At 35.8% G+C, this 19025-nt stretch overlaps 1 protein-coding gene across 1 annotated transcript; it reads left to right on the forward strand.

The window, feature by feature from the left end:
• Positions 1-4170: 4170 nt before the first annotated feature.
• ENODL8 (early nodulin-like protein 8) lies at positions 4171-5305 on the forward strand. Its single transcript, XM_016318559.3, has 2 exons — positions 4171-4477; positions 4581-5305. Exons 1-2 carry the CDS (start codon positions 4279-4281, stop codon positions 4982-4984), a joined length of 603 nt encoding a protein of 200 aa, XP_016174045.1. The 5' UTR covers positions 4171-4278; the 3' UTR covers positions 4985-5305.
• The last annotated feature ends 13720 nt before the right edge of the window (positions 5306-19025 follow it).

Below are 19025 nucleotides of genomic sequence, written 5' to 3' on the forward strand. Positions count from 1 at the left end.
ATAGCCATCTTGGCTCCTAGCTCTTTAAACTCCTTTTCCGTCCCCTCTTGTTGCCTTAGGATATGAGACTCATGGTCCCTTAGTTCTTGCATGAGGGCTTCATCAGGGGGCGGTGGTAGAAGAGAGGGTTCATTGTTTGAGGGAAAGGTTTCATAATTGGAAGGTGGTTCATCTTGGTAAGGTATGGAGATGGTGCATATTAAGGTGGTTCTTGAGAGTAATTGTGTTGGAATGGTGGTGGTTCCATGTATGGTTCATATGACTCATAAGGTGGTTAGTATGGTAGATAAGGATTAGGGTCATATGGGGGTGTTTGGTGGTATGGGGCTTGTGAGTAAGGTGGTTCAAAACCATGTTGAGGGGGTGGTTCATAGGCATGTGGTGGTGGTTGTTGACAATCACAATAAGGGTCACCACATCCATTAGATTGATATGCATTAGGATGAGAGTTATACCCATAAGAAACTGGAGGGGGTTGTTGCCAATAAGGTTGATCAATCCTTTGAGGTTCCTCCCATCTTTGATTGTTCCATCCTTGATGCACATCCTCATCATTGTAGCTCTCATTTTCTACAACATAATTTGAACTAAACTCATAGCCAAAGTGATGAGAATTCATAATAGCAAATGAAAATAAAAACAAAACTAATAAGAACTAATAAAAGCTAACTCCTAAAACAAGCAAAAACTAGCAAAGAAGCATATTAACATATATATAATAGCCAATAACATAACACCATTACAACTCCCCGGCAACGGCACCATTTTGATGAACGAACTCTTGTTGATATAGAATTTCCTCAATTGAATGAATTCTCGTTGTAAAGTATAGTTTCTAAACCAAACAATAGTCCTTTTATACAAAAATTTAAGTTGTCACATGTACAAACCCCAAATAAGAATTAACTGGAATATTTGGACTCCGGGTCGTCTCACAAGGAATTACAATGAAGTGATCAATTATTGGCTATGAAGATGCAAGGGGGGTTTTGATTGATAAGAGGGCGAGAAATTTAATGTGCAAGAAAAGTAAAGAGAGCAATTAAAGGAAGCAATTAATAAAGAGAGACATTCATGGCAAGGTTTGAGATCATAAGCTTCTTTCCTAGTCATACAATGATTAATTCATCTTATTTAGTCAACTCCAACAAATAGGGAGAAAGTCAAACAAGATTAATCAATCATACCACAATAATAACAAGAATTTATCTTATTACGTCATCTCCAACATTGGAAGAAGGTATCATATTATCTTCCATGAAAGAAATTCTAATAAGACTAGCTAATCTCAATCCAAAAGTCCTAATCAACTTACTAATTAAATTAGCAAAAGATTAGCGTCAATGGAAACAATATTAGCTAACAACTCTAGATCACCAACATGAGTTGGATTTTTATGACTCAAGATTGCCCAATTACTCTTTCCAAGCCAAGAATGCTCAAAATCTACTCTAACATCCAACCAAGCATTTTATCAAACACTTGGAAGGCATAAAAGGAAAGCATAATAAAAGTGCAAAAATAATAAATCTACCAGCTACCAATTGCAAGAAATCAATAATAACAATCAAAATCAACATCAAAGAGCATGGAAACATAAAATTGCATTGAAAGAAAATGAAAATCCAACAATTGTTCATAAACATAAAAGAGACAAAATAAAGGAAATGACAAGTAAAACTAGAAGAGTAGAGATGTAATAACAAGAAATTAAAAGGAAGAACTAAATCAAGACAAGAATTATAACTTGGATCCAAGAAGAATTAACTAAAACTACCCTAAAATCTAGAGAGAGGGGAGAGCCTCTCTCTCTAGAATTCTAACCCTAAAACATCATGAAAAACTAAACTATGACTACTTGGTTCATTCTCCCTTCAATCCTTGGGTTCAATAGCATCAGAAATGGGTTGGATTTGGCCCAAAATGAGCTGCAAAATCGCTGGGGGCGATTTCTCTTTAGTGGACCCACGAGCTCCATCGGCGCGCGCGCGTACATGGCGCGTGCGCGCCCCTATGCGTCAGGCAACATATAGCAAGTCTTATATCATTTCGAAGCCCCGGATGTTAGCTTTCCAACGCAACTGAAACCGCCTCATTTGGACCTCTGTAGCTCAAGTTATGGTCGTTTGAGTGCGAAGAGGTCGGGCTTGACAGCTTTACGGTTCCTTCATTTCTTCATGAGTTCTCCCACTTTGCATGCTTTTCTCCTCACTTCTTCCATCCAATACTTGCCTTATGAACCTGAAATCACTCAACAAACATATCAAGTCATCGAACGGAATTAAAGTGAATTAAAATCACCAATTTTAGGGCCTAAAAAGCATGTTTTCACATTTAAGCACAAATCAAGGGAGAATTGCAAAACCATGCTATTTCATTGAATAAATGTGAGAAAAGTTGATAAAATCCCCCAAAATAAGCACAAGATAAACCACAAATTTGGGGTTTATCAATAGAGTTGTGTAGAAATTTGATAAACAATGAGTCTTTTCTACTAACTCTTTTGTGCAGGTTTTGTAGGCGGAAATAACTCTGGAGGATATAACAAGCTACAACTTTACGAGGACAATTTGGAAAGGGCTAGTGCTGCCAAGAGTTGAACTGTTTGTTTGGTTTGTATTGACTGGAAAGGTCAACACAAAGGAGAGGTTGAGTCGGTTTGGGGTTATCAACCAGGAAGATGTTGTTTGCATGTTATGTAACAAAGGTGTTGAAAATAGTCACCATTTATTTCTTGGTTATGACTTTTCTTGGCAAATTTGGTGTGCTTGACTATCATTTGTTAGTATGCAAGATGTTGAAGGAGCATTTCCTAAATTGGATTGAGATATTCATTAATAAGGAGGTGCGTAAGAAATATGGTATGTTTCTGTGCGATTATTTGAAATATCTTGCTAAAATGGAATACAAGGATTTTCCAACATAAAGGAAAATGAGTTGACGAGATTTTTCATTTGTACTTTACAAACTACAAGGAGTGACTAGGTGTAGAATCTTTTTGTTGTTGATGGCAATGTTGGAGATGACAAAAAATAAAGTTTAGCGTTCTTTGTTCTTTGTGTTGCCTAATTTTCTTTTTTTCTATATAATTTTTATGTTGATCCTGTTTGTTGTCTTCATACGCTCTACTTATTGTATTGAGCTAGTTTCTTTCAAAACAGAATTATTCTCCAATCTAACCAATCAAAGATTTATTTGCAAAAAAATTGAATTTTATTTAAAAAATATTATTTACTAATAAATTATTACATAAATAAAATAACATTTTTTAACCATTAATACTTATTTGACAAGAAAAATTAATCACTCGACCAAAGATTAATTACCTATTTATTATTATTATTATTATTATTATTATTATTATTATAAACTAGTTGTCCAGTTGTATCAATATTTACAATATTACCCTCTAATCTCAATCAAAAGTTTAAGTTCCCTCTTCCAGCAAAGATCAGTACCGACGTCTTGTCAACCTCACTCAAAGGCTCATTTTAACCTCACGTCCTTATTCATCCTTACACTTCTCACTTTTCACTATTCACAAATTATATGGACATTATACAATTATCATTGGATATATTAGGTTCAATTTCATCATTTCAACGCATAGATCTAGTAGTAATCATAAGTTCAATAATATAAATTTTTGTTATGTAACCACTGATGAGTTGAAAAAACTTTGTTGCAAAAGAAATGTTGGGTTTTCTATAGTCAACACTAAAATTTTGTTCATGACCATAATAATAATAATACAGGAAAAAATTGTTATGTTTATATGATATAGTAATTGTCCTTACTTAGTGAGAGAAAATTATGTTGGTGTTTGATAAACATTGAAAGTGATATAAATTTTTAATTGACAACATAGATTTATTTTAATAAGAATCACATTCAACACTTAATCTTAAATTTTACTTAAAAAAGTTTGATTATTAACTGTACTCTACATATCTAAAATAACATTTTTATGATGAGATTACTATGAACTGGAATCCATAATAAGTTAAGAGGCATATAATTCTTAATTCCAATAGTGGCATAGCATCAACCAAACAGTACATAGAAGAAGAGGGGCAGTCCTGTAAATCACCAATGGAGTGGACCCTCTCTAAATTCTGACATCATTATCAATCTCCCAATCACCAAGGACAACAATAAGAAGTGCTCCCTTGAATGGTCCTAAGCTCCTAAATCTCAGAAAAAAGGAGATCGAGGCAAAGCCAAAGGGAGAGAGAAAGAGAAAGAGACTCTCTTTGAGTTTGAACTTTGAAGCCAATTATGACGGCCAATCACCATTTTAGCCATAACTGGTTATTGTTGTGTCTCTTGCTCATATCCTTCCAAATCCAAACTTCTGTTCATTGCTTCCAATACAAGGTTGGAGATCTAGATTCTTGGGGCATTCCCACTTCATCAAATCCACAACTATACACCAAATGGTCCAAAAATAATGATATCAAGATTGGTGACTCCCTTTGTAAGTTCAATACACATTTTCATTTTCATTTTCATTTTTCATTCATACCAATAAAATTAGTCACTTTACTTTTATACTGACAAAAGGGTACATTTTTTTTCAGTGTTTTTATACCCACCAAGTCAAGATTCATTGGTTCAAGTAACACTGGAAAACTACAAGAGGTGCAACATTAAGAACCCTATATTGTACATGAACAATGGCAATTCATTGTTCAACATCACATCAAAAGGTGAATACTTCTTCACCAGTGGAGAGCCAGGGCACTGTCAGAAGAATCAGAAGATTCATATAACTGTTGGTGTTAATGCTTCTTCAGATGTTGATGCTCCATCACCATATGGATCAGCAACTTCTTCTGCACCTTCTTATCAACCTGTTTTTGGCAGCATTCCACAGCCTCCTTCTCAATCCATGGTAGCCTCAGATTCATCTCACATTGCTTCAAATTCTCAAGCTCTTATCATTGGATTTGTGATGTGTTTGCTCTTCTCTGCCTTAATGTAAGGCCCATATAGAAACAGAACAAATATCTCTTGTGCTTTTTTACTTTCTGTCTCGAGATACTTATCAAACAAAGTTAAGAAGTTGAGGAGTTTCTAGAGTCGGAAATATTTCATTGGTGATACTGTTCTTCTGTTTCCTTTGATTCTTTATCGCAGATCTATGTAATTCTTTTGAAAAATTTTCCTGGCCATGGTTTTGGATCATGGACTTTGGCTATATGATGTAATTGAATATTTGAATTCTTTCAGCTAGTGATATGCTGTGATGTAATACCTGTTATTGGAGATTTAATTTAATTAATGATATATTCACTTCTTCATATATGTTATGGGGGGATTTAGCACAAATGTGGTCCCTAACAGCCATAATTTGGTCTCCTTTAGTTAGATTCTTAAAGCTAATCGCAATTGACCCGTTAATTTCGCTGAACTGAAGAACTAAAGTTTGCATTAGGAAGGGCAAATAAAAAAACAGGTTCAGAGTGAATTATTGCAATTCTTTCCAAAAACTTTTTGGTTTCCATATTATATCCTAACTTAGGATAGAAGTGGGCCGGAATATCCAACGGAAATTTGTAGCTGAGCTCGTTTTAATTTTCGTTCGGTTTGGTGCTTCTCGTTTTATTAAGAACCTGTTTGGAAACAGTACAAGCTACTTGTTTTTGTGACTTTTGAATTATTAAAAGTCACTATACGTGTATTTGGTATTGTTTAAAAATAATTTTTAATTTTTTAAAAAGTTAATTTACAACTTTTTTAAGAAGTAGAAATATATCACTTCTTTTTTTTGATAAATCATCCTATCACTTTTCTAAAAAAATTAACTTCAAAACAAAAGGGATCTGATTTTATTATTGGCTCTGTGAGAATATTTTCTGTTTCTCGTGAAAATACTGGCCTTCTATCATCATTTTCAAGCAAGGTTCCATCTGTTAGAAGTATTAGCCTTCCATTATTATTTTCATATAATAATTCATCTGCTGAAAGTATTGGTCCTCCACCACCATTTAAAATAATGTTCCATGTGAACCACCTACCACCTACTACGTATATTCCTTCCAGTATCATTTTCATGTAATGATTTATTTGATAAAAGTATTAACCCTCCACCACTATTTAAAATAATGTTCCATCTGAACCACCTACTGCATATATTCATCTGCATATATTATATTTGTTTTTTATTTTTACCTACCATATCATACACAATAAAACAGCAAACACTAACTATACAATTTCTTTGGTACTGTCATCAAGATTATTGTAAATTAAAATTTTATTACTATTCACTACATACAAGAACACCGTTATGGGTGAAGGTGAAGGTAAAGTAGAAGAGCTAATTTCTAATGATATTACGTGACAAGAACCAATTGTCTAAAAAATGGAACTAATAAGAGAGCAAATAAAGAATCAATTGTCTAAACGATTGTAATCTTAGTGATTAGATTATGTAAAATCAACATTCAATATTGAAGTATTTGGTATCATCGTTATTTTAATTTCCAATCTTCTTGTATAAAAGAATTGTATTTTTTGAGTTATTTATCCAAACACTATAACTTTAAAATAAGTACTTCTATAACTAAAAATTCAAACACAAGATAACTTATTTATAAGCTGCCATTAATAAAAGTCCTTATACTTTAAACTCTTTTGAAAAAAGAGCTTATTTAAGTTGTTTATCCAAACTGAGCAATAGGTTATGGTTGATCTTTTTGTAACGCCTATTAGTTAAAACAATCAGGCTGTAACTTAAAAAAAAGTCTATGAAGTTTCTTGGGCTGGCTCGCAAAAATATTTCTTTGTAAAAATAAATTATTCTTAGTTTAGACTTTCAACTATTGACTTATATTAAATACAAAACAAAACTAAAAAAAATCAATAATTATTACTAATTAAGATTATCATTTTTTGTTTAGAGAAAAAATTATAAATTATAAGTATGTTTATGAAATGTGACTAACAATTGATATATAAATGAATTATACTTTACAAATTATGAATTACAAATTTTACAATGTATTTAATGTTAATTTAAATATTTTAAATTTATTATTTTGATTTCTAATACATGAAACAGGATATTCAAATAGGCCTTAGGACTTGTCAGATTTTAAATAGGCCGGATTCGAACCTGAAAAAAAAACCTATTAAAAAAAATTAGACTTAGGTGTGGGTCATCTATTTATAATATGAGTCAGGCTTGTCAAAGCTGAAGCTCGGTTTGATCCAGCCCATTTCTATCCCTGCTCCTAACATGATAGGTTAAGGATTAATTAGGTGCAGATTTGAGTTTCATTTAAGAGTTTGTCGCTGGCTAATAGATCACTGCATATACAAGAATTTAAAACTCCGACACTTACTTAAGTAGATGAATGAGCTAACTACTCGACCAATCCATGTTGGTTATTATTTCGAAAAGCTGATCCAAGTCTTACAATAAATCCTAATTTTTCTACATGGATTGACACTTTTTTTTGTCTATGTTCTAAAAAGAAGCATTATTTATATGACTAAAATACTAAAATTAACCATAAAAAATACGCTGACAAAACTGACCATAAAAAATTTAAAACTAAGTTGTATTATAAAAGATAACTTCCGTCAAACAAATCTAACCAGTTATCAATTTCTCGTTGACGCTCTTAATGTTCCATTCCACTTATAACATTAAACTTAATTAAATAATTAAAAAATATAATAAACAATAAAGTTCTTCTCCCTCTTACCCTTTTTCTATTATCTTAACTTTTCCATTCATCAACGCTTATTACCATAATCACCCACTCTTCTCTTTATTCTTCAACCGTACACTTTTTCTTTACCTTCATCAACTTGTATGCAAAAATTTATTTTCTTAAACTATGCTATTTCTAGTTAATTTTTGTTGTGTTTCAATTTTCAAAAGTGAGATTTGAATTTGACGAGTAATTCTCACATTGGTGGCACATCTCACTCGTAGAATTAGAATTTTTTCTCAAAAAATTTTAACTTTTTAGAATTTAGATTTTGATAGTTACGACTCCAAAACGAGCAATGACCAACATCATTTACTCAAAGCCAGAATCTGATGAGATTCTTAGCTTCTGCAAGAGGAAGAAAAGCTCCTACGGCGGCTGCGAAAAATGAGAACTTGTTCTTCGGCCAGTTGTAGTTCGTTGCCGTAGCCAATGACAACAACAGAAATAAGAGTAAGTTGCCGAATTTAAGAGGAAGTAACAACAATGACGATATGCTCTCTGATACGTACTCAAGAGGGTATTTTTGGCATTTTAAAACTAAGAGGCACAATGGTAATGTTGTCTTATTCGAGGATTTTAATACTAGAAGAATTATACTATGCCGGTCTTGGATATCAAGAAAACCAAGAGTTCGTATAAAATACAGTGGTGTTGAAATGACGGCACTCATAAGACGCATTGGGCTAAACGAGGACATCAAGAAGTCCAAGAGTGATCTTCAAGTTCATTAGGAGTCACAAATTTAGCATTAATTTTCAAAATTATTTAGTCTATATTTCAGTTTGATTTGTTTTTAAGATTTGCCAAAAGATTTGATTTGTTTTCGATTTGTTTAGTAGCATTTTTAGGCGTTTAAAATTTAAATCAAATATGATCTAATCTAATAAGATCAAATCTGATTTGAATTAATTATCATATCTTTAGGATTTTAATTTTAGAGTCATATCTAAGAAGATTTGACTCACTTTTAGGATAATCTAATCTGTTAAGGGTCTATTTAAACATTTTTGTGAGGCAATTTAGACACTTTTTGATGAATAAATTTAGGGGTCTATTTAGACAATTAAAACACTTCTATATGTGATCAAGTGATCAAGTGAGGTGAATGATTTGCTTTACTTGTTGCATGAAGAAATTTAAAAGATCCAACTTAAAGTTAGTGTTAGTTCTTTATTTTAATTTTCAGACCTTTGATTTAGGTTGTCAAGAAAAAGTTCTTTGAAGGTCTAATAGAAAATTTCTTCTGGTGACCTAGATTGCTAAGAACATATTTCTTAGAGGTCTAATAGAAAAATATTTATCTTTTCTTTTATTTTTTACTATGTCTTTCATATTCATCCTCATACGTTCTTATCACTCTCCTTCACATCTGGCATGATTCTTCCATTTTGGAGGTGAAGAAAAAAGAACAAGGATTGATGAAGAAAGAGAATAGTGGGGTATTATGGTGATGGGATTGATGAATAGAGAAGTTTAGTTTTTAGGAAAAAAGGAAAGGACAAAAGGTAGAATAATATTTAGGGTATAGGATATTTTTTAGTGTAAAGTATATTTTTCGTTCCTAAAGTTTGGTAAAAGTTTCAAAAATACCCCTAAGTTTTATTTTGTTTCAATTTTGTCCAAAAATTTTTCGATTTGCATCAAATATACTCCTAGCGACTAATTTTTCAAAAGATTTAAGACCAATTCCACAATAATTTCATAAGAACAACCTTCAACACAAGTAAATTAAGCATAATTTTTGTTCCACGGGATATCTGAAATTGGGTTGCTTATTGGGCCAAGACGTGAGGTCCAGGCTCCCTATATGGTAGCATCCGATTTCCTTTAGCGCCGAGGTGTTGCCGTCCGAGTTTCTTGTGAGGAGGTGGGGGTAGTATCTGTAAGAGACTCCGATGCTTAAGTTAGCAAGGGTTTAAGTAGGTTTTTTGGTAGATTGGGCCTGAATATACCTGAGGGTGTTTGGTAAATTTATAATAGGTAGGATAACTACCTTTTAGAGTAGTTCTACCTTTATTAGTGGATAGCTATTCCTTTTCTTCTAGGAAAGCTGATGATATCTCCCTTTTAGAAAGGTGGGAGATATCTTAGGAGTTAGTTATTTATTCAGATACTTGAGGTTGAGCTATTTTTGTTGTGCTCGACCTCTGCAAGGTCAGGTAGAAGTAGAAGAGGCCACCCTTTTGGGTGGGCTTTTCTTCCTTTTGGGCCTGACTTTATATTTTTGGGCCAGGGTATGAATATTGTTTTGACTTGAATTCGAGCATTTTTAGGTCGGGCTCAAGCATTGATGAACTTGTCCTTTTCACGTCGGGTAGACCGCCTTTCGGGATAAGTCGGGCACTCGATGTGTTTCTGAAATGTCACATCTTTTCATAACATCCTACACGTTCTTTCTTTGATTACCTTCATAATCGTGCACGCATTAATGAGGGGTGTAGAATGACACTTTTGTCCCTAGTGTCTTATAAATACTTCATCTTTCTTATTTCTTCCTTTTTTCACTTTCTTCGCATTGCTTCGTCTTCATCTCTCCATTACTTTTGCAACCTTTGTTCTTCTTTAATGATTTTTTATCTTGAATTTTTGTTTGGGTGTTCTCATTCATTCATTGGAGGCTTTAGATTGTACGTGCTTTCGCTGTTGAAGTGTTCTTTCCGTTTTGTACTCTTCTTTCCAGGTTGGTTTTTTACCCCTTTTTCTTGCTCAATCTCTTGCCTTTTGCTTTGACTCTTTGATTGCTATGTTTGACTCTGGGATTTTGCATTCTAAAAATTTGCTTTTTGTCTGAACATGGGGTTCTGTATTGCCCCCAAATGGTGCCATTTTATTATGGAGGATGGTGTCATTTCTACATGATAGAGATATAGCATAACTGTTGTGTGTTGGAAGGGTTTTGTGACATTCCTGGTTGATATTGACCCAACCTCTTTTGAATTTATCAATGCTTGTGTTGTTTATGCTTTGCGTTTTGGGAGGTTGATGACGATCTTTAAAGCCGACCCAACCTCTTGATCGTTTATCTTGTTTTGTCTTATTTGTGGTGATGAATTTTTATTTTGTTGTATTGTAGGTGTAGCTTTTGATGTCTCGTTCAGTAGTTCACAGTATGTTGATGAGCGGATATTTTATAAGCTTTTTGGCATCATTTTATATCGTTTTTAGTGTGTTTTGTTTAGTTTTTATTGAGTTTTTATAGGTTTTAGTGTTAAATTCACATTTTTGGATTTTACTTTGAGTTTGTGTGTTTTTGTACAATTTCAGATATTTTCTGGCTGAAATTGAGGAGCTGGAGCAAAAGTTTGATTCAGAGACAGAGAAAGCACTACAGATCTTGTCCGGATCTGACCTCCTTGTACTCGGAAGAGCTTTTCTAGAGCTATAGAAGTTCAAATGGAGTGTTTGCAACGGCTATGGAAAGCTGACTTTCAGAGCTTTCAAGCAATGTATAATAATCCATACTTTCCTTCAGATTAGAAACCCAAAACTGGCGTCCAACGACAGCCTTTTGCCCCCTTCCAGGCGTCCAGCGCCCAAGGAGCAGAGACCAATGTCCAAACGCCCAAAGAGGACCCCCTAACCAGCATTCAATGCCTTAGAGGTCTCCTAGCACATGGATCTCATCAAAGCTCAGCCCAAACACTCACCAAGTGGGCTCCAGAAGTAGATTTTAGCACTAAATAGACTGTTTTACCCTTACATCCTTTGTTAAGAACTTTTCGATCTTCGCCCATCATTCAGCATATTTTCATTTATCACTTTGTATTTTTATTTCTGTATGAGTTTCTAAACCTCCTAGGTTGAGAGGAGGAGCCCTGCTGAGTCCTATGAATTAATAAAAGTATTACTGTTTCTTCTTCGATCCGTGTTTGATTTAATTCTAAGATGTATACTTGTTCTTCAACATGGTGAATAGGATGATCAGTGACAATCAGCTCTGTTCATCATACTAAGACGAACGTGTCTGACAAACACCCGTGTCTATTTGGGTTTGTGTGAATACGTGACTGGAAAGTGCGAACCAACAGCTATGTTTATACGTCTCTCAGACGGCTAATCCACGACTTCGTTGGGGACTTCTCGAGACACCAGTTCTGCCAATTTCCGGGGAGATTAGGGTCTCAGTGGAATAGGCTAGAATCCAAAGAAGTAGCATTCTCTGATCTGGAAGATTCAACCTTGTTTGTGGCGTTTTGAGTAGGATCGCCAAGAGAATGAACTGCTAGAGCTTCACCCTATGTCAGATTGGATGACTAATGAGCGGATATTTTATATGCTTTTTGACATCACTTTCATATAGTTTTTATTGAGTTTTTATAGGTTTTAGTGTTAAAATCACATTTTTGGATTCTACTATGAGATTTTGTGTTTTTGGGCAATTTCAGGTATTTTCTGGCTAAAATTGAGGAGTTTGAGCATAAGTCTGATTCAGAGACAGAGAAAGCACTGCAGATGCTGTCTAGATCTGACCTGCCTGCATTTGGAAGAGCTTTTCTGGAGTTACAAAAGTCCAAATGGGGCGCTCTCAATGGCTATAGAAAACTGACTTTCAGAGCTTTCCAGCAATATATAATAGTCCATACTTTGCTTCAGATTAGAAGTCCCAAAACTGGTGTCCAACGCCAGCTTCCTGCCCCTTCCAGACGTCCAGTGCCCAAAGAGTAAAGCCCAATGTCCAAAGGCCCAGAAAGGACCCCTGGCTGGCATCCCACGCCTAAGAGACCTCAATGCACGTGGATCTCATCAAAACGCAGCCCAAACACTCACCAAGTGTTCCTCATAAGTAGATTTTAGCACTAAATAGACTACTTTACCCTTACTAGTCATCTGTTTAGTATTTAAGGGGATTATGCTCATGTAAATCAGGGAGATTCTCCGATCCAGGAGATCATCATCAACCTTTTATCATCTTCTTCGGGACTCTGTAATTGAGGAGAGTACCCTTTACATTTTCCACCATTGTTTTTATTTTCAGTATGAGTTTCTAAACCTCTTAGGTTAAGGGGAGGAGCCCTGCTGAGTCCTATGAATTAATTAAAGTACTATTTCTTCTTCTTTGATCCGTGTCTGATCTATCTCTAAGATGTATATCCCGATCTTCATCGTGATGAACAGAACGATCTAAATTGGCTCTATTCATCACATTAAGACAAACGTGCCTGACAAACACCCGCGTCTACTTGGGTTCGTGTGAATACTTGGCCGGAAAGCATGAGCCAACAGCTATGGATTTACATCTCTCAGACGGTTAATCCACGATTTCGTTGGGGACTTCTCGAGACACCAGTTCAGCCGATCTCTGGGGATATTAAAGTCTTCGTGGTATAGGCTAAATCCAAGAAGCAGTGTTCTTTGATCCAAAAGATTCTACCTTGTCTGTGGAGTTTTGAGTAGGATTGCCAAGAGAATGGATTGCTATACGCTTCATCCTCTATTGGATTGAATACCAAGGGCCCTGGCGTTCATTCTGTAGTAGAGGAGATCAAGGACCATTGGCGTGGCTTTGATCACTTACAGCTTGCCATAGAAGAAGATCATTCACAAGAAAAGAAGATGATAGTACTAGAGTTACTTCAGAAAGACAAAGCAACTCCGACTCTTAACTCTGTTCCTATACTTATTTCAACTTAACATCCAAATGTTTGATATTCATATCCTTACTTCCACTTAATACCCAAAAAACCTTCTGATTCCACTTGATTAAGACCTGCAAGACAACCATAAGCTTGCTTCAAGCCACAATCCTCGTGGGATCGACCTTGACTCGCTCAGGTTTTACTTGGATGACCCAGTGCACTTGCTGGTACTGTTGCTGTTGTACGAAATAGTGTGGGTTATGTGTACAAGTGCAACCAATGACCACGGCCAATGGCATTTGATCTGGAGCAGAGGAGATTGATGACCATGACCTATGGCGTCAATCACATACAGCCTGCCATTGAAGAAATCACTCACAAGCAAAGAAGACAGTAATACCAGAGTTAATATATACAATATTCCTATTACTATTCCTATTACTGATTTTAATATATACAATATTCCTATTATTGATTGCCCTTGAATCAATCCAACCAACTACCTTCTGATTTCGCCTGACTAAAACCTGCAAGATAACCATAGCTTGCTTCAAACCACAATCCTCCTGGGATCGACCCTGACTCCCTCAGGTATTACTTGGACGACCCAGTGCACCTGCTAGTACAGCTGTATGAAAGTGTGGGGATTCGTGCACCATATGTCTTCTAAGGTCCCATTCGACTTGACTTGGGTAGATTTATCTGTTCTTACTCCTATCCTTGTTATCGATAATGAATATGCCAAAGCCTTCCGTAGACATCATAGGTCATGTTTGAGTAAGGAGGATGAGAAGAATTATGAAATTATAGTTGCTGATCTTGAAGAAGGTCTGCTTTTCCTGAATTGATAAGTTGGAACATCATTTCATATATGTGTATGATTGCTTCTTTATAAAATTATGATTTCCCTTTCCTTTCTCTGATTTTGAGTTCGAGGTCCTTAAATTCTGCAATGTTTTTCCTACGCAATTGCATCCTAATTCTTGGATTTTCTTGAAAATATACTAACTTCTTTGTCAAAAACTAGATGTTCGACCTTCACTCAAGGTCTTATTTTATCTTTTCATCCTCGTCAAACCCTTTAGCTCCTAAAAACAAGGTTCGCTCTCTTGCCATGCTATTCAGGGTAGGAAAGTTTTTGCTAACTTTGATGAGTTATTTCATGCCTTTAAAAACTATTTCTTTAAGATCAGAGCTGTGGAGAGTGTCCGACCTTTTTTCCTGAGTGATGAGTGTGAGCCTATTTTCCCTTTGTATTGGGAAGAAAACTCTATGATACTCAAGTATAACTTGGATGACTTAAACGAGGTTAAGGAGGGTGTGATTGGGGTATTCCAGGAGTATTGGGGCCGAGAGAAAATCTGAGCTAACTTCAGTCCAAGCTAGGTAGTTTTTCTTTTTCTTTTATAGATCTGGTTTTGTAAAAATTGTATTGATGGCTACCATATCCCAATTTTGGTGTTGCAGAAAGGATGGCTCCTAAGTCGGCTGCTGTGAAGACACTCTGGACTGCTAGGAAAAACGTTGTTGCATAGAGCATACAACTAAAAGAAACTAGTGGAACTACCAACCTTTCCTCGCCCTTAAAGTCAGACACAGGCACCTCGGCCTCTCTAAAGGTTACTTCTTACCCGACTCCTCAACTAACTCCTCCCCCTTCTAGCCCGGCCAAGCTAACAACCCATCCTCCACCTTCTATTATAGAACTGAATCCCAAAAAATGCAGGACTTCGGATTCAGGGAGTATATATGAGCAAGGTTTTGATGCTCTTGCTTGGAGTGAAAAGCACATCCTTCCTCATAGCTTTATCAACATGGATGATATTTCTATTAAGAGCCACCTTCAACTCCTTGCCTGAGGTGGAGTTCGGACAGCTGTCATATGCATAGCCTTAGCTAGGGAGTTGGAGAAGACTCCCCTTGATGTTATTCAGAGCTCCTTGGCTGCCTCACAGGCTAAAGTGGCTTCCTTAAGGGAGTCTAAGAAGGAGTGAGAGTAATAGAAAGAATCTCTACTCTCCAACGTTGGCAAAGCTCAGGCTAAAGTAAAGCAGGCAGAGGCCGCCTTAGCCATGTCGGAGGGGCTAAAGAAGAAGGCCGAGGAGAGTTATTTTAGGATCTTCTGGAAAAAGCTTGACTTGGTGGATGAGGTGACTAAATCTCGATCTAGATATAAAAAACTTGAGGAGACCATAGCTGAAGGCATGGACGAGATGGTTGCGAATCTGAAGGCTCAGTTCTGAGTTGTTACTCCTAAGGTGAACCTCTCCCTCATCAGCCTGGACAATGTTGTGGTAAAGGAGAAGATTGCTCCAGCCCCGGATGATGAGGAGGATACTCCTATACCCGATCCGAAGACTTCGGGAGCACAACTCGGGTAGGCTTCTCAAGTTCCCGACCCTTAGTTGGATGGTGAACCTCTTCCTTTTACAACTCTCCTGATCCCTACAGTTTTGATTTCTGAATATGCTCTGACCTCTTTCGCTCAGCCTGAGGATGCTGTTACTGGCGAATAACTTCATCCTTTATAATTTCTTAAATTTTAATGGCTCGACTTGTGGGTCTTTTATGAGCAACTTAACTATGTAATAGTTAGTTTGAACAATTTTTGTTTTTAACTAAAAACCTTTTTAGTAGTGGTTTTTGGTACGAATGGTTGAACAACCGTTTAGTTGAATGCGAATCTTCATTGTTTCGACAAATTTCAATTTTGTGTTTTGCTAAGTTAGAAAAGATGTAGGTGAAGTACCTTGGTCCATTCTAGACTTTTTGTATATGAGTATTTTCCTTTAGATGTTTGAGTTCCGACTTCGGGAAATCAGACTTTACCAAGTTACTTGTATATTTCAATTTTGGTCCGACTCGTTTTGAGGTCGGTTCACGAACTTCTTACATAACTTCTTACACTAATTTGTATCTTGTCGCTTCCTCTTGCCGACCATGTAGGTCGAGCAATGATTTTTGCAATTTTTTGTGCTTAAATTAATGCGTTTAAAGTAGAAAAACTAGTAGAAAAATACTTGATGCACGAAAATCTGTATCGCTACAAATTTTCTTCGACAAGTATACCGAATTATCGTCAAGTAAAAAATCACAATAGAGTGAGGTCGAATCCCACAGGGATTGATTGGTTGAGCAATTTTAATTAGAGGATTGTTCTAGTTGAACTGAACAGATTTGAATTAGGAATTGCAGAATGTAAAATGGCAGGAAACGTAAATTACAAGAAATGTAAATGACTGAAAGTAAAAGAGCTAAATGTAAATTGCAGAAAGTAATTGCAGGAAATTAAACTTGCAGAAATTTAAATGGGAATGGGGTGATTGAGCATAAATGTAAACAACAGAATTAAAGAGAATGGGAAAGATAAGAAATGGGGGATTTATTGGGCTTAGGAGATGGTGCATTCTCCGGATCAAATTCATCATCATCTCTTCCTCAATCAGTGCATTCATTGATCTCTTAGCAATCTTAGGTGATTGAATCCCAATTTCTTGGCAATCTAATCTCTCTAAGCTTAAACAATTGCCCAATTTCTTGATCTAATTGCTCATGGGAAGAGATGAAGTTTGGTCACTGATTATACCACACACTTTCATAGATCAAAGTATTGGTAGGATTACATGTCACTATATCCATCCAACCCCCAATCTAATCCGACGTGAGAAAGCATTTCTAGCATGATTTCCTCATTCCTCTTCCAAGGTTCAGAGGAAATCCAAGTATGAACAATTTCTCTTCCGCGACAATTGCTCAATTGGATGAAGATCGAAAGCTTTCAAGCAAATCAAGAGAAAAGAAAGAAGAAGAAGAATGAAAACTACAATTGATCCATTGAATCACAACAGAGCTCCTTAACCCAATGAATAGGGGTTTAGTTGTTCATAGCTCTGAGAATGGAAAGTGAAATTGAAAAGTGCATTGCAAGAGTAAACTGAATTTATAGAGAGTGTTTACAATCCTAGATCCCCAGGTTCCCAATCCCCCTTTTTCTAACTCAAACTCTCTGTTATTTATACACTTTCTTCCTTTAGTCCTCAAGTCTTTGGACTGGGCTTTGGCCTTTGTTGAAGCAGTTAAAGTGGCTCTCAATGATGTTGAGAAGGGGCGCTGGTAAACTAACGTTCATACTATGCATGGGTGCCCAATTGTACTAGAGATGGCATCAACGTTGGTGATCAACGTTTACAGGCAAACGTTGAGTCAAACGTTCTTTTGAAAAAGGATTGAGCGTTGCCACTAACGTTTGACTCAACGTTGGTGCACCAATGTTCATTCATCCACGCGTGCACGTCGCCCACTGTTAAACCCCAATTTTGTGGTTTATCTTGTGCTTAATTTGGGAGATTTTATCAACTTTTCTCACATTTATTCAATGAAATAGCATGGTTTTGTAATTCTCCCTAAATTTGTGCTTAAGTGTGAAAACGTGCTTTTTAGGCCTTAAAATAGCTAAATTTAACTCACTTTAATTCCATTCGATGCCTTGATATGTTTTTTAAGTAATTTCAGGTTTAGAAGGCAAAGATTGGGTTGAAGGAATGAAGAAAAAGCATGTAAAAAGGGAGAACTCATGAAGAAATGAAGGAATCACAAAGCTGTCAATCCTGACCTCTTCGCACTTAATCGATCATAACTTGAGCTACAGAGGTCAAAATGAGGCGGTTCTTGTTGCATTGGAAAGCTAACATCTGGGGTTTCAAAATGATATAAAATTTGTTATAGTTTCCTGGATTTTAGGGATGCGTATGCATGCATCACGCGTACGCATGGGAAGTTGCACGTGACTCACTAAAGGCAACTCGTGGCCAGTGATTTCTGAAGTATTTTGGGCTCAATCCAACTCATTTTTGATACTATTGAACCCAAGGATTGAAGAGGGGATAAACCAAGTAGTCATAGTTGAGTTTTCATCATGTTTTAGGGTAGAATTCTAGAAAGAGAAGCTCTTTCATCTCTCTAGATTTAGGATAGAAATTAGGGTAAAGTTAGGTTAATCCAATACAACAAAGGGGGTTAAAACGGCGATTATTTTGGGGAATTACGACGGTTAGAACTGCCATTATGACCAAAACTGGCGCCTCCAAGAAACGCCATTATTCTGGGCGCCATTCTGGTTATTACGGCGGTTTTTAGAAAACCGCCATAATAACCTGTGGATAATACGGTGGGTTTTTGAGGGTTAAAATGGCGGTTTGTAACTACCATTATTTTCGCATAAAATGACGGTTTTTAAACATCCGCCGTTTTTACCACGATGTTGTGGCATCAGTTCTGTTTAAAATGGCGGTTGGAGACCATCGTTTTTACCATTATAACTGCCATTTTTACCAGGTTATAATGGCATCTTTTGTTTTTAAAATGGCGTTTTTAACCGCCGTTTCTACCAGCATATAATGGCATCGTTTTCATTTAAAATGGGGGTTTCTAACCGCCGTTTGTACCTAATTATGATGACAATTTTATGTTTTTTAAAATAAGATTGAAACTACCAATTTAAAGTGATATTTTCGAAACTCACTTAAAAATCTCGTAATAACCAAAAGGCATAGTCATAAATCAAATATCATAAGATGATTTTTAATTCATACATGATTCAAAAGTCATAATCCAAGTCATAATTGAAATTTCATAATCCAAAAACAAAGTATTAAAGAAAATTTTTTCAATAATACGTCTTAACATATAATTCTTAATATACGTCTTAACATATCAAGTAAGG

Source organism: Arachis ipaensis, chromosome B9 (assembly GCF_059453495.1).
Source record: "Arachis ipaensis isolate K30076 ecotype BB chromosome B9, ASM5945349v1, whole genome shotgun sequence".
NCBI classification, from domain to species: Eukaryota; Viridiplantae; Streptophyta; class Magnoliopsida; order Fabales; family Fabaceae; genus Arachis; species Arachis ipaensis.